The sequence below is a fragment of the Rhinopithecus bieti genome, unplaced genomic scaffold (genome assembly GCF_001698545.2).
Source record: "Rhinopithecus bieti isolate Rb0 unplaced genomic scaffold, ASM169854v2 scaffold_3050, whole genome shotgun sequence".
Lineage (NCBI taxonomy): Eukaryota > Metazoa > Chordata > Mammalia > Primates > Cercopithecidae > Rhinopithecus > Rhinopithecus bieti.
The window spans coordinates 142,197-164,101 of NW_016803890.1; the positions used below are offsets into that span (position 1 = coordinate 142,197).

Consider the following 21,905-nt stretch of genomic DNA (forward strand, 5'->3'; position numbering starts at 1 on the left):
GTGTGTAAAGACTGGCTTTTTTAATGGGAGTACTTAGCTGTTTTATTTGTCCTACCTTTTCTTGGAGGTATGGAACATAGCTCCCCTCCCCACCCTCACCACACCTACCTGAAAAACCGGAAGATTAGATCCTCCATGTCCTTAAGGAAAAGAAGAGAGTGTTTTGGTTGCCAGCAATTTGGGCTCCAGGCTTCTGTAAGTCATCAAGGTCCATGTTGGAGAATTAGAAGCAAGAAGGTAACAGAGGCAGAGGATAGGAGCAGAGGCTTAGGCGGAGGGAGAGCAGAGGCCAGCGCCCTTGGTTGTGGTGGGCTGGGGACTGAGAGGTGCAACTGGGAAGACCAGAAACTCAGCCACCCTGCAGGCTAAGGGCCCACATCCTGCCTCTTCTGACCTGCCAAATTCCTACAACATGCAGGAGAAAGTGAGGGAACTAATAAGGTGAGCTTATTAATCTGGTTAAAGGTTCTTGGCTGGGCACAGTAGCTCACACCTGTAATCTCAACACTTCGGGAGGTTGACGCAGGAAGATCACTTGAAGTGGAAGTGATCCACTTCCGCTGGAAGTTTGAGGCTGCAGTGAGCTATGACTGCACCACTGCATTCCAGCCTGGGTGACAGAGTGAGACCCTGTCTCTTTCTCTCTCTTTTTTTTTTTTAAGGTTCTTACCATGAGTTAGCCTCATCTTCTGACTTTCCCAGGTTATTTGAAGGAAGCATCTGCATCAAAACTGCCAATTTACACTTTTAAAAAAATTATATATAAATGTTAGATGTCTTGCCAGCTTCAGGAAGGAAAAACAGGATTTTCAAAATAAAATGTTGTAAGAATGTGTCTTCCTCCTGGGGACCGAGGGTGATTTAAGTCCCTTTGTCTTCTTTCCTCCCGTGGTCCGTCTGTCCCCAGCTGAGGGCCTCCATAGGTCAAGTATGCCAGCAGCTGCTGCTGCAGCATAACACCGCCCACCACCAAAGCCATCATCTTGTCACCATTCAGAAAAGGAGGCCTTGATTTTGCTGCTGTTCCCGCTCCATCCCCCAGGACAGCATGTGAGTCTGTTTAGATAATCACAGTCCCAGGTGAATCTGCACTGAGCATTTTTTCCATTCTCTTACTCATGAAATGTTCATTTGGGAAAAAGAAGTAATTTCATGGCAAGACACTTATGATTTCACAGGCTGAATTCGGTCTTTCTGAGGGTAGGAGGTTAATGGGGTTGAAGATTACCTCCCTTCCCTTCCCCTTCCCTTCCCCTTCCCTTTTCCTCCTCTTGGCTAACTCATGGTAAGAAGTCATATTCTTTCTTTTCTTTCTTTCTCTTTTTCTTTGATGGAGTTTCTCTCTTGTTGCCAAGGCTGGAGGGCAATGGCACGATCTCAGCTCACTGCAACCTCCGCCACCCAGGTTCAAGCAATTCTCGTGCCTCAGCCTCCCAAGTAGCTGGGAATACAGGCATGCACCACCATGCCCGGCTAATTTTGTATTTTTGGTAGAGACGGGGTTTCTCCATGTTGGTCAGGCTGATCTCGAACTCCCAATCCGCCTGCCTCAGCCTCCCAAAATGTTGGGATTACAGGTGTGAGCCACTGCGCCTGGCCTTGAAGGTTACTTTTCTTGTGTAATCCTAACTTGATTTTGGAACAAAATTCCTAAGAATTAATTCTTCAGTTATTGCATATTATTTTCTTAGTACGGTTCTAATTCTGCTGACTACAGAGTCAGAAAGGGTTTTAAAACCATGGTGACAGGTGGTTTCCCAACCAGAGCTATGGTTCTGGAAGACACGAGGAATCATCCTGAACCAGGATGGGAGTTGGGGTATGGAGAGGAGAAGGTAGACAGATGGATGCAGATGCAGAGTGGCTGACACATGCTGCAACACAGGTGGGTCTGAGGATGCTGCACTGAGCGAAATCAGCCCATCACCAAAGGGCCCATTCTGTGTGGTGGAGGGCCATAGTCACATGTGTGTCGTTGGGAGGCAGAGTCTAAGGTAGAAGAACCTCTTTGAGGGCAATTTGGCAGAATCCGTCAAAATGGATTCCACCTGTGTGCAGAGAGGTGCGTGGCAGGATAATTATTGCAGTAGTGTTTGTGATAACAGAAAACTGGAAACAACCTAAACGGGCTGCTGTCTCCATCCATGTGATGGACCTGCATGTGTCGTCAGAGAATGAAGTAGCGAATGGTGATGGAAGTAAAGCTAGCAGTAACAAAATATTTACCACATGACTGACATTGTCTAAGTGCATCTAATCTTGACCACAATCCCATGAATTAGGCATTTTATATCCATTTTACAAATACGAAACTAAGGCAGCAAGAGGCTCCATGACTACTCAGAGTCACACTCTAGTAAGGGACAGAGGTGGTACTGAACTCCTGCTGTTGGGCCCAGCATCCAGTCCCTTGGTCTCTACACTGAAACTCTTCCTCCAGATGTCGTGAAGAATCTAGCTCTGTATCTCTTGGTAAAGGTGCAGAACATGCCACCATCTGCATAAAAGAGAGAAATACACATACATGTTTGGGTAAGTGCAGGGCAGCGCTGTCCTGTAGAACCTTCTGTGATGACGGGAGTGTTCTAGATCTGTGCTGATCAACCCTGTAGCCACAGGTGGCTGCTGAGCACTTAAAAGATGCCTGATGTGACTGAGAAGTAGAATTTTCATTTTATTTAATTTTAACTAATTTAAACAGCCACATGTGGCCATTGGCTGTCGTATGGGGCAATGCAAGGTAGAATATAGACAGACGGATGTTAAAGAAAAGATAACCGGATTTTGTGGTTTGCAAACCATACTTTTAAAAAAGCTTCTGCAGATACATCATTGGAAAAACGGATTTCATAACTGTTTATTTCAGAACCACTAATTTAATCTAGCCACTTCATTTGAGAGACGAGGAAACTTAAGGCAGAAAAGTCGAGTCACTTTCCTGAAGTCACAGTCAGCTGCTTTAGTGTGAGGAAGGAGGAGCTGGTCACAGTTTGGTTTGGTTTGTTCCTCTTTAGAGCAATGGACATTCTGGTTTGCCAGGGGCTTCATTCAATCTGATGTCAGCTCAGTTCTTAGCGTGGCCGGTCGGTTCCTGGAAATGGCGGCTTTGGGTGAAACCACGTGCCATAAGCCATGGGAACTCAACTCTGGCTCATATCAGTTAGCCTACGGTGAAACTGATTTTGTCATACAGCATGTCAGCATTTCACTTAATGTTACAGTGTCCAAGAACCTCTTAACAACATTAAGTGAGGACTTACTATAAAAGAAAGAAAGAACCAGACTTTTGTCTCCTGGGCTCCCAGAACTCCATGAGGAGTCTTGTAGTGGCTCGCCCTTTCTTGAAGCCCCAGAGTTCATCCTGCCTCCTGCACACCCCAGGCTCAGGCTGTCCTGCCTGCCTGCACCACAGCATGGGTGAACCACGGTAGGACCACGCTTTCGTGCGGGTGTACTCCTCAGCTCCTCACGCATGGATGGCTTTGGAAATGTTTGTGTGGACTGTACTCCCAGCCCCGAGGGCTGAACAGCTGGTGAGTTGTGTAGGTGGCTCATGAGAAGATTTCTCCAGCATTTCCTTGAGGGAGCTGCTGGACACAGGTAAACACTCAGCAAGGAGCAGGACGGGGCTTTGGGGGGTTGCCAGTCCACTGAGCCTGGGTGACTCCAGGAGGAGAGGAGCCAGCAGAGCTGTGCATAACCATGAACTTTTTTAGAAGCAGCAAGCAAGGAGGAAAAGTGGAATTAATGAAAATGAGGTAGCCAACTTAACAGAAAGGCAGAAGAGGAAAGGAGGGGAAGAAAATTCCAGGAAAGTGTTTCCCCAGAGGCTTGAGCATGGTCCTGGGGACAGAAGATGGCAGGGAATCATTTGAAATCTGAGCTGAGGGCACAGAGAAGACCTGCTCCCAGGATGCGGAGGAAGAACTGGGAGGCCCCTGCTGAGCCGCAGGGCTTCACCTGCCTTCGGGCACTATGTGAGGCTAGCACTGCCAGTGGAGCTGCTGGTGGGCTGGAGGAAGTGGACCCAGCCAGGGGGCAGCAGGTGTCAGCTGCAGGCCTGTGCTTGCAAGGCAACCAGACCCTGTGTCATGATGCCAAAGCCAGGGAACCTTGGGGAGGAAACAACGTGGGTGGGGACTCCTGAGTGTCAAGTGAAAATGGAAGAAACAGGAAAGACAAGGCCCCAGCCACTCCTGAGATGTGTATCTTCTGTGATTCTGTCTCCAGGGAGAGACTGTGCAGCATCCACCTTAACATCTCTGGCACAGAGCTGTTCTCTTGCCATGGGAAGGCTCTCACCCACAGAGGAGTAAAGGGAAGGGCGCTGCTTCCTGGACTGGCTCACCGTGGCCGCTGTCTACACTTTCCCAGTCTCAAACCCTCAGTGCCTTCAGTGTGGATATAAGAGTGAGAGGAACGTTTAAAAAGCAAATTATTCCAAATTAATCTCTAAATTTAATGCAGTTTCAATTAAAATCCCAACAGACTTTCTTTATTCTTGAACCTAACAAAATAATTAAAAATTCACCTGGAAGAATAAGCAAATAAGAAGAGCCAAGAAAGTTTGGAGAAAGAGTGCTGATGAAAGTGAGTTGCCCTGCCTGACTGGAAAGGTGCTATGAAGCCACGGCAGAGGAGGCCCCCTTCACACGTCATTCCGCCCACCCTAGTGTTGCAGAAGCGAAGACACAGTGGAAACAGCCATGAGCAGGGCCCCTGCAGCTCGTGTTTCAGAGTAGTAATGACATTGAATTGAGTGGGTTGAGGAGGTCTGCATTTTTTTAAATCTTAAAAGACAAGCAGAAGTTGTCAGATTTGATCTGGGAGATAATGAGCCATATAAAATCTAAAGTAGAAAAATGAATGATTGGCTGGGTGTGTGAGGTGGCTCACGCCTGTAATCTCAGCACTTTCGGAGGCCGAGGCAGGAGGATTGCTTGACCTCAGGAGTTCAAGACCAGCCTGGGCAACATAGTGAGACCCCATCTCTAAGAAAAGATGGAAAAAAAAAAATTGGCTTGGTGGCTTCCACCTGTAGTCCCAGCTACTCGGGAGGCTGTGGTGGGAAGATCACTTGAGCACAGGAGATTGAGGCTACAGTGAGCCCTGATCACACCACTCCACTCCAACCTAGGCAGTAGAGCCAGATCCTATCTCAGAAAAACAAACAAAAACGATTAAAGCAATAATATGAACAGGAGCAGGAATGGAAAGGTGTTCCAAGGAATCCCAGAGTTATTTGCTTGAGGGACAAAAGGTAGCTTTTTGCTGCCACAGAGATGTGACTCACCCTTTGCAGCAAATATAAAAGAAGTCATGTCAGGCGTTCTGATTGTCTGTAGCTGTAGAGCAAACCACCCCGAAACACAGTGGATTACAGTAATATCTTCATTAACCTTATGAATTAAGAGTCTATACTTTTTGCCAGTTTGAGGAGTGAAAATGATGTTTTACCATTTTTATTTTCTGGTGAGACTGAGCAACTTTTCATACATTTCAGACTATTTGTATTTCCTCTTCAGTACGTTACAGGTTCATTCTCTGCTAATTTTTACTTGAGTTATTTGTCTTTTTTTTGAGACAAAGTCTTGCTCTGTCACCCTGGTTGGAGTGCAGTGACACGATCTTGGCTCACCTCAACCTCTGCCTCCTGGGCTCAAGCAGTCCTCCCACCTCAGCCTCCCAAGTAGCTAGGATTACAGGTGCATGCCACCACATTTGGCTAATTTTTGTATTTTTTGGTAGAGATGAGGTTTCACCATGTTTCCCAGGCTGTTCTCAAACTCCTGGCCTTGAACAATCCACTTGCCTCAGCCTCTCAAAGTGCTAGGATTATAGGCATGAGCTACCATGTCTGTCCTCTTTCTTACTGATTACAGGAATACTAGTCATTTGGTATACATATATTGGTTTTAATTTTGTCATAGAGAAACTTTTTTTTAGTCAGATTTCTCAATCCTTTATGCTTTTGCATTTTGTGCCTTAAATGGCTTTCTTTCCCCAGGATTATAAGCCTATTCTTTTATATTTTCTTTTAATGTTGTAATTTTGGTTTTTAAGCTTAGCCATTTGGACCTCATCTCTAGGAAACAAGCAGATAGGACTAATCCCTGAGAGAAGGGAAACTCCTGCAGTGATGGCCGGCTCACCAGCTCTCTGCCTGGGAATAATGTCCACCTCCCAGTGCAGGGAGCTGGCCTCCGAGTGGAGCACAGCAGCCTCACTGGCTGAGGAGGCGGTGATCAGAGAGGGCAGCTGAAGCCGCCCATTTTGTGGAATGGGGCATCAGAAAGGAGGACGCTATGAAGAGAGGGAGCCCAGGAGTCTATGTGCAGGTCTCCACGAGTCCATGGCCAAGGGTTGTGCTGTCTGTGTGCAGGATGAGGCCACTCGAGGTTTACCAGATAGTCTGAGATCAGAACAGATGCACTAAAATTGGATGTGTGTGTACACTTGTCCCAGGTAAGGACCGAACACTGAATGCACAGCAGGGAAGGAGCACAGGCTGCATTTGCTGAGATTTCACATGAAATCTTATGTGTGCATTTGCTTTGTATTCTCTCTCACCAGACCTTCAAAGTAAGTGTGGTGCTCCCTGGGCTCTTACTGCACATGCTGAACTCCAGTGAGGAATGAGCTGCTTTTATCCTCTGTGATCTGTAAATTGTTACAGTTTCCCAAAAGTAAAATCTCAATCTGATTCCACAGCTGTAATAATAAAGACCGATTGGGAAAACCCCAGAGAGATTCAGGGAGTGAGGCTGTTTAGATCATCATGAGCCTGAGACAGCTGGTTCCTGCAAGAATGAATGTACAGCATTTTCTAATCAGTCTCCTGCCTTTTTCCCAAGAAGCTTTGCTTTTTTTCTTTTTAACTTTTGGACTTAGTGTACACAGAGTTAGTTCATTCATAGACACCTCATGGAGGCAACTAGAGGTCCTTGGTGAAGGTGAAGAAGTACTGGGAATGCAGCCACAGAATCCAGCTGTGTCCTCGGTTGAATTTAGCACAGTACACAATTCAGTGTGTACCCTGCAGCTTCTCCCCCCAGTGATTGATGTCTTTATCAAATGTTAATAACCAAGGTAAGGGAAGTAACCAGGCAACCAAGGCAAGCAAAACATCTTCTAGAAGCAAATGCCTTGGGCTGTGCGGTTTTGCTTTGCCCTGTCCTGCTGCGTTATTCATGAGTGCTGTCTCTACATTCCCCCGTCTGGAACTTTAGTACAACCTCAACACTCTGGGAAGATATTCATGGATATGCACTAAAATTAGGATTTTACCTTCCTGTGTGCAATTCACTATCTTCATTTTTCTCAAATGACTTTTGTTCCATTGAGGTGGACAAAATTCTGTATCTTACAATTTTTTTTTTCCTAAACTGTCCTGGAGACTTAACCAATTTTGGAGATGGTTGGACTGTTACCCATTTATTAAACATCTAAGACTTTCATCAAAAAGTTCCATATTCCACTCAGAAATATCTCTAAGGTATTTATATCCTAGGAAAAGTTAATTTTCTATTAGTAACTAGCATTTCCCTGGGTAAAATAATCAGAGAGTTTCTTTCTGTTTTGCTCCACTTTTCCTCCCTAAAATCTTGTACATAAATTCCAAATGTTAGTGTTCAGAGTGGACACCACACTCTAGCCCCTTAAGACAATCAAGGTCCTTCCCTCCTTGTTTCCTTCCTCCCTCCCTGCCCTTCTGCCCTCCCTCCCTGCCCTTCTGCCCTCCCTCCCTGCACTCCTGCCCTCCCTCCCTTCCTCCTTCCCTCCCTTTCTTCCTTCCTTCTTTTTTTTTTTTTCTTTTTTGATAGGGTCTCGCTCTACCACCCAGGCTAGAGTGAAGTGATTTGATCATGGCTCACTGCAGCCCCAACCTCTCCAGGCTCAAGTGATTTTCATGCCTCAGCCTTCCCAGTAGCTGGGATTATAGGTGTGCACTCTCATGCCTGGCTAATTTTTTACATTTTTTGTAGAGACAGGGTCACGCCATGTTGCCCAGGCTAGTCTTGAACTCCTGGGCTCAAGCAGCTCCTGCCTCAGCCTCCCAAAGTGCTGGGATTTGCGAGTCATCATACATGACCTCCTTTTTAATTGAGGTATAACTTACATATGTGCATGGAGATGTTCACGAAGTGACCCAGGTCTAAAAGGCACAGCATTCAGCCCCCCAGAATCCTCTTCATGTTCCCCTGGTTACCAGCTTCTACTCAAGGGTAATGATGATCCTAGTCCGTTTTATTCAGGGATTAATATCAAAGAAAATACCTGAAGATACAGCCTATAGAATGCCTGCTTGGCTGTTTTTCATTTTCTTCTCATTGTTCTTTTGATGAACCCCTGAGTCTCAGATAAGTGGTCTTTGGGAAAAGACCTTACCATATTAACATCCTCAGGGTGGTCTGTCTGTCTTCTTAGTTTTGGCTGCTTCTGTGAGCATTGAGGACTGTTGCCCAGCAGCTCAGCCAGATTTCACCTCCCTCTACTCTAAGGCCTGAACCAGCTCTAGTCATCCCTTCGCCAAAAATGAGACTTTTCACCTCCATCCAGGGGCAGGTCCTAGAGCGAGTTCTCAGCTTGCTCCCTGGGGTGCCCAGGACTTGCCCAGCCACCTGTGCCCAACAAACTGCTGTTTTTCTGCCTGGTGCCCGGTACATGGGCCCTGCCCACATGAGTCCCTTGCTGCCATAGCTTCCTTGACCTCTCTGGTCACTGCAGTGGGACTGGATCTTAACCCACCTAGCTGGGACCCACAGAACCTGCCTAGCTCCTGGCTGCCCAGGGCTGGATGCTCTTCTAGTCCAGGAAACCAACCCTCAAGAGACTAGTGAATGATGGCATGATCCCATCACTGCTGCCTGCCTCTTCCCTCCAACTCCCACGGACTGGCCCCCAGGTCCCAGGCTGCAAGAGCTCCTGGAGACTGTGCTAGCCCCAAGGAAGTCCTGGCTCCTTGAGGACTGACCCCCTTCCACTCCATTAGGCCATCAGCTGCTGTCCTCAGCCTCCCCTGCCTCCCCCGGGCTCTGCTGATTAGGGTGCAGCACACCGCGTAACTCATGGCCTCTGCATGTGATCTGTAAGGGAACAGTAATCTAAGTGACATGGCTTTTCCAGAATGAACTGAGAGCTCTGATGAAGCATAACTCAATTCATCCCTTTTCTGCAAGTCATCTTCCATCCATGTGGAAAGTGTGAATGATATCAGCTGTGCCACACTGATATTGACCCCCTCGTTCCTGAAAATACACCTTAGAGCTCACGAAAGCACACTCCAGTGACTGGAAAGGAAGTAACTTTTGTCTTAAGAACAGCAGCAGAGCAGCCTCTGAGATGCACAGGGCTCTCTACAGGTTGCTGCCTGGCCTTACGTCTGAGGTTTCCTAAGTACACACAGCTTTTTTTTTTTCATTTTATTTCTGAGAAATTTAATTATTATAGTTCTTTTTTAAATCAACTTTTATTTTAAAGTTTCAGGGTACATGTGCAGGATGTGCAGGTTTGGTACATAGGTGTGCCATGGTGGTTTGCTGCACAGATCAACCCATCACCTAGGTATTAAGCTCAGCGTATGTTAGTGATTCTTCCTGATGCTCTCCCTCCCCCACCCCCAACAGACCTCAGTGTGTGTTGTTTCCCTCCATGTGTCCATATGTTCTCATTGTTCACCTTCCACTTAGAAGTGAGAACATACTTTGTTTGGTTTTCTGTTTTCTGCACTAGTTTGCTGAGGAAAGGGGCTTCCAGCTCCATTCATGTCCCTGCAAAGGACAGGATCTTGTTTTTTTGTGGCTGCATAGTATGGTGTATATGTACCACATTCTCTTTATTCAGTCTATCACTGATGGGCATTTGGGTTGGTTCCTTGACTTTGCTATTGTGAATGGTGCTGCAGTGGACATAATGTGTGCATGTATCTTTATAACAGAAGGATTTATATTCCTTTGGGTATATACCCACTGATAGGATTGCTGGGTCAAATTGTTTTTCTTCTAGATCTTCGAGGACTACAGGGAACTTACACAAATTTACAAGAAAAAAACAACATCCCCATTAAAAAGTGGGCAAAGGACATGAACAGACACTTCTCAGAAAAAGACATTTATGTAGCCAACAAACATATGAAAAAAACCTCAACATCACTGATCATTAGAGAAATAAATGCAAAGCAAAACCACAGTGAGATACCATCTCACACCAGCCAGAATGGCAATTATTAAAAAGTCAAGAAACAACAGATGCTGGCGAGGTTGTGGAGAAAATGAACAATTTTTTTTTTTTTTGAGATAGTATATTAGTCCATTTTCATGCTGTTGATAAAGACATACCTGAGACTGGGAAGAAAAAGAGGATTGATTGGATTTACAGTTCCACATTGCTGAGGAGGCCTCAGAATCATGGCAGGAGGCGAAAGGCACTTCTTTCTTTCTTTTTTTTGAGACGGAGTCTCACTCTATTGCCCAGGCTGGAGTGCAGTGGTGTGATCTCAGCTCACTACACCCTCCGCCCCCCTGGGTTCAAGCGATTCTCCTGCCTCGGCCTCCTCAGTAGCTGGAATTACAGGCGCCTGCCACCATGCCCAACTAAGTTTTGTATTTTTAGTAGAGACGGGGTTTCACCATTTGGCCAGGCTGGTCTTGAACTCCTGACCTCGTGATCCTCCCACCTCAACCTCCCAAAGTGCTGGGATTACAGGCATGAGCCACTGTGCCCGGCTGAAAGGCACTTCTTACATGGTGGTGGCAGTAAGAGAAAAAGAGGAAAGAAGCAAAAATGGAAACCCTTGAGAAACTCATGAGATCTTGTGAGACTTATTCACTATCACGAGAATAGCATGGGAAAGACTGACCCCCATGATTCAGTTACCTCCCCCTGGGTCCCTCCCACAATACTTGGGAATTCTGGGAAATACAGTTAAAGTTGAGATTTGGGTGGGGACACAGCCAGACCATATCAGATGGAGTCTTGCTCTGATGTCCAGGCTGGAGTGCAGGGGCACCATCTCAGCTCACTGTAACCTCCGCCTCTCGGGTTCAAGTGATTCTCCTGCCTCAGCCTCCCGAGCAGCTGGGGCTACAGATGCACACCACCATGCCCGGCTAATTTTTTGTATTTTTAGTAGAGATGGGGTTTCACCATGTTGGCCAGGCTGGTCTCAAATTCCTGGCCTCATGTAATCCATCCGCCTAGGCCTCCCTAAAAGTGCTGGGATTACAGGCATGAGCTACTGTGCCAGGCCAAAAAAGGAACACTTTTATACTGCTGATGGGAATATAAATTAGTTCAACCATTGTGGATGACAGTGCACACGGCTTTGAATTGTCCCTCAGCTGCACTGAACTGGGAGTTGCTGGCGCTCCTGATGCTCAGCTAGAATTAGAGATGATTTCAGATGGCAACTAGGGGACTCAGTTGGGGTTGTTGCACTCTGAGATGAAAGGGAATGTCTTTAGGAGTATAACGTTCTTGGAGCGAGTGTTATGTCGCAAACCATAGTTGGGTGGCCTCCACCTCTGCCAATGTCAGCAATAAAAAGTCTGAGGCAGGGAAACCTTGTTTATAGGAAAGAAGAGTGTTTCCTGACCATAGGCTTGGGCTTGTCTACCTGACTAGATTTGGACTTTTTATAATTATTTTTTAAGGTAGTACACATCCTCTTTTTCCTTTGTCGTTTCTGTGTGGTCTCACTGCTGCAGTGCCAGGGTCTACATTCAAATATGGCCGAGCCCCCAGCACGGCCACCAGTGCAGTCTGTCCTAAGGCACTGGGCTCTCAGAGCTCCCCTGCGGGTTTCAGTCATTTTGTTTGGCTTTTCAACCATGGCTTTGATCTTGCCAGACTTTAGTCTCAACCTATGACCCATTTATAGTTACATATCAAGAACTAGTGCTCACTTTGGCAGCATACATACCAAAATGGGGATGATACAGAGAAGACTGGCAGGGTCCCTGCGCAAGGAAAACAAATAACTTTTTTTGTGTTAAAGAGAGTCTCACTCTGTCACCCGGGCTGGTGTGATCATGGCTCACTGCCACCTTGAATTCCTGGGCTCCGGTGATTCTCCCACCTCAGCTTCCCAAGTAGCTGCAACTACAGACATGCACCATCACACTTGCCTGATTTTTATTTTTATTTATTTTATGTTTATTTTTTTGAGACAGGGTCTCACTCTGTTGCCCTGGCTGGAGTGCTGTGGCATGATCTCTGCTCACTGTAACCTCTGCCTCCTGAGTTCAAGCAAATCGCCCCCCTCAGCCTCCCGAGTAGCTGGGATTACAGGCACACACCACCATTCCCAGCTAATTTTTGAATTTTTTTTGGTACATAAGAGGGTTCACCATGTTGGCCAGGCTGGTCTCGAACTCCTAACCTCAAGTGATCTGTCTACCTTGTCCTCCCAAAGTGCTGGGCCACCACTCTGAGCCCAAAAAACTGTTCTTGACAGTGTTAAATTAACTAGCATATAGGCGCATTCTTGGTTGTGGGAGATGGTGGCATTGTTGAGCTTTCGGATCCATCTGACCTCTCAAATGCTTCTGAGGATTTTGCAGATGAAGAAAAACGCTGTTTTGTATCAGCAATGATAGAAGATGTTAAGTGTGTATAAAATGTTCTCATGATTTGGGAAAAGAAAGATTTAGCAAGTGTTAAAGTGAATTTGGGAAGGGAGGGAGGAAGGGTGAGAAGGAGAACCTGGCCCGTTTGGACGTACAAGTTCCTTGGGGTGGTAGCATTCACCAGTGCAGAGAGCAATGCCATCCACCGCAGAGCCGGTTCCTGGTGGGCCTGACCTGGGCTCAGAAAATGGGGTTCTAGTTTCTTTAACTGACAAGAAGGAACCAAAGTTTTAGCGCTCACTCGTCTAGAATCTGCCCTCTCCCACCCTCAGCCTTTCTTTTCACTCTTGTCGAAGACGGATTGAGCAAGCTGCAGGGCCTCTTTCAGTAGGGTCTGCTTTCAACGCTGCCAACAGTGCTGACATCCATGCCGCGGCCATCCTGCCTGGTGTCCTCTCCTTTGCTCACCCTTCTCCAATGGCAGTGTCCACAGCAAATGGGACATGTGCTTCAGAGGCAAATGGATCTGGTGTTCTGGCCCTGACTCTGGCACTAGAAATCTTTCTTTTTGCTCTGGCTTTCTTATCTGTAAAATGAGTATAATACTAGTCACTGTGTATGGCTGTAAATGAGAAAATGCACAGTGACAGGCCCATTACAGGCACTCAGCAAATGCCACTGCCCTTCCCAGCCCACCATTTTTTTGAGCTTCATATTTAAGGGACTCCTACCTTGTGTGTGTGTGTGTGTGTGTGTGTGTGTGTGTGTGTGTGTGTGTGTGTGAGACAGGGTTTTGTTCTCTTGTGCAGGCGGGAGTGCAATGGCATGATCTTGGCTCACTGCAAGCTCCGCATCCTGGGCTCAAACAATCTTCCTGCTTCAGCCTCTCAAGTAGCTGGGACTGCAGGCATGTGCCACCATACCCAGCTAATTTTTGTATTTTTAATAGAGATGGGATTTCGCCATGTTGGCCAGTCTGGTCTCAAACTCCTGAGCTCAAGCGATCTGCCTGCCTTGGCCTCCCAAAGTGCTGGGTTTACAGTGTGAGCCACCATGCCCAGCCAAGGGACTCATGCTTAAAGGACTTTGGTCTTACTCATTGAGCATTTGGTTTTCTATTGAAAATGTGGCCTTTCTGTTGGAAACAATCTTGTATCCGTCATCATTGCTCTTGGGAAAGAACACTTCCAGGCAGGGCAAGCGCTTGCCTTGTGTACGTGGTTGCCTTGAGATCAGCATAATGTAAACATCAAAATGGGTTTCTGGATATAAAGCCTGGCTTTCCGTCCTCCAAGTCAGCACTGCAAGAGATGGGTCTGGAGATAGGGTCTCTGGCAGCCTGTGCATGGTAGAGGAAGGAAGGGGGAGCTCAGTACTGGCAGGGGCCACAGTGCTCTCTGCCTTTCCCAAGAGGAAAGCAGAAACCAGACCCTCTGAAAGAGGCCCTCCTTGTTTTCACCTTCCCAGGGTTGGATGTTCATAGCATCTGGTTTGAATGATTTCAGTGAACTAGATGGGGCACCCCCCACCACCACTTCCTGGTTTTTGTTCCTTCTGCTTTTTCTTTTTTGAGGTGGAGTCTCTGTCACCCCAGCTAGAGTGCAGTGGCACGATCTCAGCTGACTGCAACCTCCACCTCCCAGGTTCAAGCAATTCTCCTGCTTCAGCTTCCTGAGTAGCTGGGATTACAGGTGCCCACCACCACACCCAGCTAATTTTGTATTTTTTAGTAGAGATGGGGTTTCACTAAATTGGCCAGGCTGGTCTCAAACTCCTGACCTCAAGTGATCCACCCACCTCAGCCTCCCTAACCTACAAACCTCTTCAGAAAGTGTAAAATCAAAGCATTCCCCATTTCTAAAGCAGTGTCCAGCTCCCATCAGGTAGCTGTTGAACCCAAAGAGACTTTGAAGCCAAAAGTCCACACACAGGATCAGCTTCCCAGTGGCCCCAGAAGTTACAAGATGGAGCCCTCCCAATAAAAGGCATCCTCAGGCTTTTACATAATGCTGATGTGCTTAGGGACTGCTGAAAGTTGGTTGTGCTTGAGTCATGAAAGCCAAGATGAAGAGACGTTATTAAGGTTGTGTGTTGCTTTCAGCCAGATACTCCTCGCTGGGGAAATGTAACTGCAAAGCAGACTCCAGAACACACTGTCTTCCTGAAAGCTGGTGCTTTTGGGGGACATTCTGGGGCCCATCAGGGTCATCCTGGACACTGACTGAAACTGAGAAGAGGTTTGCTAGGAAGACAGAGACAGATTACTTATATCTGTGTCATTCAGGTGTATCCGTGTCATTCAGGTATCGGTGTCATTCAGGTAAACCCAACATGTGACATGTGACACCATCTCTTTTGACCTCAGTTTCAAATGAGATATTTCACCAACCTTATTGCTAAGGGTCAGGCTAGCTTGAAATAACCCTCAAAAAATCTAGATAAAAAGCTAAATGAGATTATAGACTTTTTTTTTTTTTTTTTTGCCTAAGATTATTTGCTTCCAGAACCCTAGGGAAACTTCACGGGAAACGTGGTACCATATTTTAGTATACATCTCCACCTATGCATGTTCTCCAGAACCTCTTTACACACACTTTGAGGAGAATTCCATCAAACCTCCTTCTCTTATTCCATCTTAATGTCATGCCTTATTTCTCTTCACCCTGCCTCTCCTTTTCAGCTACAAATTGATTCTGACAGAAACACCCTAAATGACCTTCCCAGGGCAGTCAGAGAGTTAACTTGTTGTAGGGCTGCATTTGGCCATCTGGGCAGAGGGAAGGAACAGTGGTCGGTGTCCACCCTGTGGGAGGGAGCCAGCACCCACCACAGCTTTCCAAGTTTGCTGGCTTCGCATTTCCCAGGACAGGGCATGAAGAGGAAGAGCTCCTCAGTAACTGTGGGAAGACTGCAGGAAGGAACCTTAGACTTGCCCAATTCTTCTTGTCCCAAAACCCAACACAGACCTAAAACTCAGCCAAGCCCAAGCTATGCCCCGCTTCTGCAGTCTGTTGCAAGGCCCCTGCTTAAACAACCTGAGCTCCCAGCTTTAGCAGGCTTGGGAACCTGATGCTTCATTTGGGACAAATTTTGTGGATCCAGGGAAGAAAACCTTGTTGGGGTGAGCAGGTGGGTGACAGGACTGAGGATCTAAGAGGTGGGGATGTACTGGAGTCCCCAGCTGGCCTAGGGGACCTGCACAGGAGTCTTCAGAAGCCACCGTCGCCATGGGCAGGGACTTAGAATTGAATTTTTTTGTTTGTTTGTTTTTTGGAGACAGAGCGTTACCTAGGCTGGAGTGCAGTGGTGCAGTCTCAGCTCACTGCAACCTCCACTTCCCAGGTTCAAGGCATTCGCCTGCCCCAGCCTCCCGAGTAGCTGGGATTACAGGTGCCCGCCACCACCCCTGGCTTATTTTTGTATTTTTAGTAGAGACAGGGTTTAACCAGCTTGGCTAAGCTGGTTTCAAACTCTTGACCTCAGGTGATCCTTGGCCTTCCAAAATGTTGAGAATACAAGCGTGAGCCATCATGCCTGGCTAGAGCTGAATTTTAGTTTCCTTATCACTGTGCACCAAGCAGCTGCTGGGAGCTGCACCCATCCTGAAGGAGGAGCTTCTTTCTTCCCGTGCAGTCTCATGCTCCCTGCTTGTTTGGCGTGCTGACAGGGGGCTGCTGAGCAGGAAGGGTTTCCTTTTCCCCCTGAGAAGCCTCTTAAATGATGGGGAGAAGAGTGTGGTAGGAAGAGCAATCCAGAGACAGCCTTGTAGGTCTTTAAGACCTTCTCATCTTGGTCTGCTTGTTGTGAATTGGGATTATACAGAGATGGTGATGGTGGTAGTGATGGTAGTGATGATGGTGGTGGGGATGATGGTAATGATTATGAAGGTAGTGATGATGGTGGTGGGGATGATGGTAATGGTTATGAAGGTAGTGATGATGGTAATGGTTATGAAGGTAGTGATGATGGTGGTGGGGATGATGGTAATGGTTATGAAGGTAGTGATGATGATAGTGGCGATGATGATGATGGTGATAGTGATTCTTCCTTGACCAAATGAGTCTGGGAAATGCCAGCATGTACAAAACTAATCAGGCGGGTTAATTTGAGAATAAGATATCTTTGAGCCTTTGATGCTGAGGGATGGACGGAAATCCTCTAGTGTTTTGAGCACTGAAGGCTTTTCCTCAGTGCTATCCTGTGAATGGAGTTGGGCAACACCAGGCCATTCCTGGTACCAAAACGAAATGTACTCTGAGCAAATTTGGGAAGTTTATTCTTATGTTGCCTTACTGAAAAATCCAAAGGTAGATTCTCATCTTATCCCAGTCTCCCTCATCTGTGATACTGCACAGTTTGCAATAGTATTTGTTTATTACTACTTTTCTCTCCTGCAGAACATTGACATCACCAATTTCAGCAGCAGCTGGAGCGATGGTCTGGCCTTCTGTGCTCTGCTCCACACCTACCTGCCTGCCCACATCCCCTACCAGGAGCTGAACAGTCAGGAGAAAGTAAGTCATGGCCCTGTCACCTTGGTTATCCTCTAGGAAATGCAGGGGGATTCCTAATTGAGAAACCCCACTGTGGGAGGGGCTAACAGGCCTGAAGTAGAAGTTGGGGTATTGATACCAGGTATAGATAACTCGTGTATGTGTGACTGCACCGTGGAATCCCATCCTCAGCAAATCTTCCTCAGCTTCCCTTCTGAGGAATCTCACCTTCATGGTTTCAAGACCTTGGCCAGCATTTTTCAAAGTCTATTCCAAAGAACCAGCAAGCACCAACAAAAAGAATTCCCTGCTCAGATAAGTCTGGGACACTGTATATTGCATCACATTTTCAGAGAGCATGGTGCCTGTTAACACATTAAAGACTTCAGGAAGTCCTACATTAAGAAATCTGTGTGACTGTTTAACCCAACATAGATCAGATCCACATAACCTGTTTACTTATATTTCTTTATTTTACTACAATCACCATAACAAGGGTTAGCAAATTTTCCCTGTTAAGGGCCACGTAATAGACTCAGTGGGTCAGTTGGTCTCAGTCACAACTATCCAACTCTACCATCGGGCTAAAGAGGCCATTGATCACTTTGTAAATGAATGGGCATGGCTGTGTGCCAACAGAACTTTATTTACAAAAACAGGCTATGAGCCAGATTTGGCCCATGGTCAGCAGTTTGCCAACCCCTGACCTAGAACCTCCTACAAAATGTCCCACAGAGAATACTTTGGAAAATGCTGTGCTGGGTCCTGCTGTTGGTCACTCAAGAATTTCTTGTCAAGCATTGGGCACTGTCATAAGAAAACAATAAACAGTAGAGACGTTCTGTGCTCTCATGAGCTAGACAGACAATAAGCAAGCGAGTAGATTTATAACAAGTAAAATTATAAATGACCAAGGATAAGTGGTCAAAGAGCCCGGAGAGAAACTCAGTGCTGTGAGACTGAGTGACAGGATCGCATTTAGACCAGGGAGACTGCAGCAGTGATGTCAAAACTGGCGTCGGGGCTGGGCACAGTGGCTCACGCCTGTAATCCCAGTACTTTGGAAGCCCGAAGCAGGTGGACACCTGAGTTCAGGAGTTTGAGAGCAGCCTGTGCAACATGATGAAACCCCGTCTCTACTAAAAATACAAAAATTAGCTGGGCGTGGTGGTGTGCACCTGTAATCCCAGCTACTTGGGAGGCCGAGGCAGGAGAATTGATTGAACCCGGGAGGCGGAGGTTGCAGTGAGCCAAGATCGCACCACTGCACTTCAGCCTGGGCAACAGAGCAAGACTCCATCTCAGAAAAAAAAAAAAAAAAAAGGAAAAAAAGAAACTGGCATTGGAAGATAGAGGAGGCAGCAGTGCAAAGCCAGGGCTATGGAGCAGCTGCAGCTGCAGGGGAACACCTTGGTGTTGTCCAGGCCGTGGAAGAAGGCTGGTTGGCTGGATGTGGTTAGTGGGGCCAGAGAGGCTGTGCTGACCCAGGGAAGCTGAGGGGCAGACCCTGTAGCTGGGCTGATCCGGGGAGTCCGAGGGGTAGAGGCCACAGAGCTTCCCCACAGCTCTGGTTTGGCCTCACCCACTAACCACTAGGGTGGTAGCAACGCAGATGGAGAGACCTAGAAAGATTCAAAATATGTCTCAGACAGAATCAACTGGACTTAGTGACAGATTGGTTGTAGGGGAGGAGGAGAGGAAGGAGTCAAAGGTGATGCCCTGGTGTCTAGTTTGAAAGGGCCATTTTCTGAGATGGGGAGGGTATAGACATGTTTAAAAGCTCTGTTTTGATTATCCCACATCAGGATTTAAATAAAGTACAAAGAAGGGTCATAGCAATGACAATAACTGAGCAAAGTAATTTAGTTTTTTAAGGTGTTAGAATTCTCCAGAGAAGCAAAACCAAAAGAGAGAGAGAGAGAGAGAGAAAGAGAGAGAGAGTGTGTGTGTGTGCGTGTGTGTGTGTGTGTGGAGGGGTGGGGGCCAGGGAGAGAGATATATTCTAAGGAACTAGCTCGAGATTATAGAAGCTAGCAAATCCAACATCTGCAGGGTAAGCCAGCAGGCTGGAGACTCAGGGAAGAGCTAATACTGCAGTCCCAATGTGAAGGCCATTTGCTGGTGGGATTCCCTCTTCTTGGGTGAGGGTAGCCTTTTCTATTAAGGCCTTCGCCTGATTAGATGAGGCCCACCAACTCTAAGTGGGGTCATTTACTTTGCCCAAAGTCTGTTGTCGGGCCATGCATGGGGGCTCAGATTTGTAATCCCAGCACTTTGGGAGGCCAAGACAGGAGGATCACTTGAACCCAGGAGTTTAAGACCAGCCTAGGCAACATAGGGAGACCCCCATTTCTACAAAAAAAAAATTTTTTTTAATTAGCTGGGCTTGGTGGCACACATCTGAGGTCCCAGCTACTCGGGAAGCTGAGGTGGGAGAGTCACTTGATGCTGGGAGTTTGAGGCTGTAGCAAAGCTGTGATTGCACCACTGCTGTCCAGCCTGGGTGACAGAGACCCTGTCTGAAACAAACAAACAAGCTTCACAGAAACATCTAGAATAATATTTGGCCAAATATCTGGGTACCATGCCCATCCAAGTTGACACATACAATTAACCATCACAGAATGTATTAAAATCTTTAAATTACTTTTCTGTGGGGTGCTTCATTTGTGAAGCAGGCTGGACAGGATTATTAAACATTCTGGGGGGAAGGTGTTTAAATCATGGGAAGTCTGAGGTGCTGTGAAATACACAGGTGGTGATGGCAGGCAGGCAATTGTGCAGCAAATCCAGAGCTGGATGGGAGAGCAGAGCTGCAAACAGATCTGGGGGTCGTCCATGAAGAGATCCATGCTGTCTAATGCAGGTTCCTGAGATGATGGGAATGTTCTGTATCTGCACTGCCCACAGGGCAACCACCAACCATACCTGCTCTTGAGCACTTGAAATATGGCAGATGTGACTGAAGACCGAATTTTTAATTTCAATTTTAATTTAAGTAGCCACATCATGTGTGGTTGCCATGTTGGACAGCATGGGCACAAATGGAATTTAAAGTCGTCAGACTGGAGGAGAGCACCCAGTCCTTTGGTCTTAGGGAAGCATAGAGAGGGAGAACCGAGGAACACACCTGGGAGCCCCAGTGTTTGTCGTGGAGGTAGAGGAGGAGGACACAGCAAAGGGGACCAGGAAGGAGCAGCCAGAGAGGCGGCCTGAGTTGGGGCCACAGGCTGCAGCGGCCCCACGGGTCACAGGTGTGATCTATGCATTCATTCCCTCCCTGCCCTCTTGATGTCTTAGTCTCTGCTTTTCTGATATGCCGTTTGGAGATAACTGAGGAAATAGTGGGCATGAAAGCACTGAAAATAGTCAGAAGGCCTTCCTAACACTGCTGGGTGAAGCCCACACACGCACACATCCGTGTCCTCCTGGCAGTGTGTGGGCGTCACTCCCTGCAGTCATCCACACAGACTGGCTGCTTTGTCCTGGAATCAGCATGGCTCCGTTGGAAAATTATGGACCTAATAGTGTTTGCTCTCAGGCTCCAAACTGTGAGCCTTGCCTCCTGGGCCAGAGCCCCTGTGTCTGGTGCTAGTCTCTGCGATTCTGAGGGCAGAGGCTCCTCCAGCAGCTGCCCAGACCTCCCGCAGCTGTGGCAGCATGCAGTGGGGGCAGGCTGAGGCCATGGCATAGGCCCCTGTTCCCTACATGCAGAGTTGAATTTCTTCCCCAGACCGATCACCCAACCACCAGGGAGTGTGGAAGGCAGCATGTGGAAGACTGCGGGTCTGTGATGAGAGTCCAGGTCGGCCCTGGATGTCTGGTATTTTTCATTTTAGGATCTATTTGGCCTCACAGTAATCTTGAGTTGGGTTGTGTCCCAGAGCCTAGGATTTTATTTGCTAATTACAGCCCATTTGCCACTCCCCGAAGGAACAACCAGCCTCCTGTTTCCTAAATTCCCCATCCTGGCCACACTCTGGAGGAGCCACAGTGGCTGCAGTGACGTTTCGCCACTTCTTGGTGTGTGGCTTGCCCTGGGGGATGCTGGCATTCTTTTTGGTGAGAGAGGCCATATCGATCACAGTTACAGGTGTGGGTTTTCAAAATAATGTATCCCATACAGTATAAAACTGAGCACACGGGAGGAATCTTACTAGTGCAGAGTGGGGAAAGAGCAGGGAAGATTTTCTAAAAGTGTGTTAGAAGCTGGATTTCACAGGAAGCAAGTGGATGTGAATGTAGCACACACCTTGCATCATCAGGATGAGAGGCACATCTGTCCAGCCTCAGCTTGGAGCCATGTTCCCCTGTGTGCTGAGTGCCAGGGCATTTTTTTTAAATTATTATTTACACATTCATCAGAAAGGGCACCAAGAGAAGCCTTTCGTGTTTGTAAACTCTATTAAAATCAAAATCTAAAAAGTATATGATAGAGTTGTTGATAGCCCAGAATGTATAGAAATTATGAGTTTCCCCACTTGGATGGAAGCAATTAAACTATGTCTGTTTGACGTTGGTATTAAGTAGGGAATTTTTGATAAAAACTAACAAGCATGTCTTCTATGATAGTAAAGAGGTATATGATCACAGGGTGTGATATACAGTCCGTGGAAGATTTTGTCATTTTGTTGTTGCTGTTTTGAGACAATCTTACTCTGTCGCCCAGGCTGGAGTGCAGTGGTGCCATCTCAGCTCACTGCAACCTCCGCCTCCCAGGTTCAAGCGATTCTCCTGCCTCAACCTCTCGAGTAACTGGGACTACAGGCACATGCCACTACACCTGGCTAGTTTATATCTATATATATATCTATATATATATATCTATATATATAGATATATATAT

General features: G+C 47.0%; 1 protein-coding gene across 1 annotated transcript in view; it reads left to right on the forward strand.

The window, feature by feature from the left end:
* SPECC1 (sperm antigen with calponin homology and coiled-coil domains 1) overlaps window positions 1–21,905 on the forward strand; it is a 162,108-nt gene that overhangs the window by 126,858 nt on the left and 13,345 nt on the right. The window contains exon 11 of the mRNA XM_017857631.1: window positions 16,964–17,080. Coding sequence (XP_017713120.1) covers window positions 16,964–17,080 — 117 coding nt within the window. The remainder of the gene's footprint in view (window positions 1–16,963; window positions 17,081–21,905) is intronic.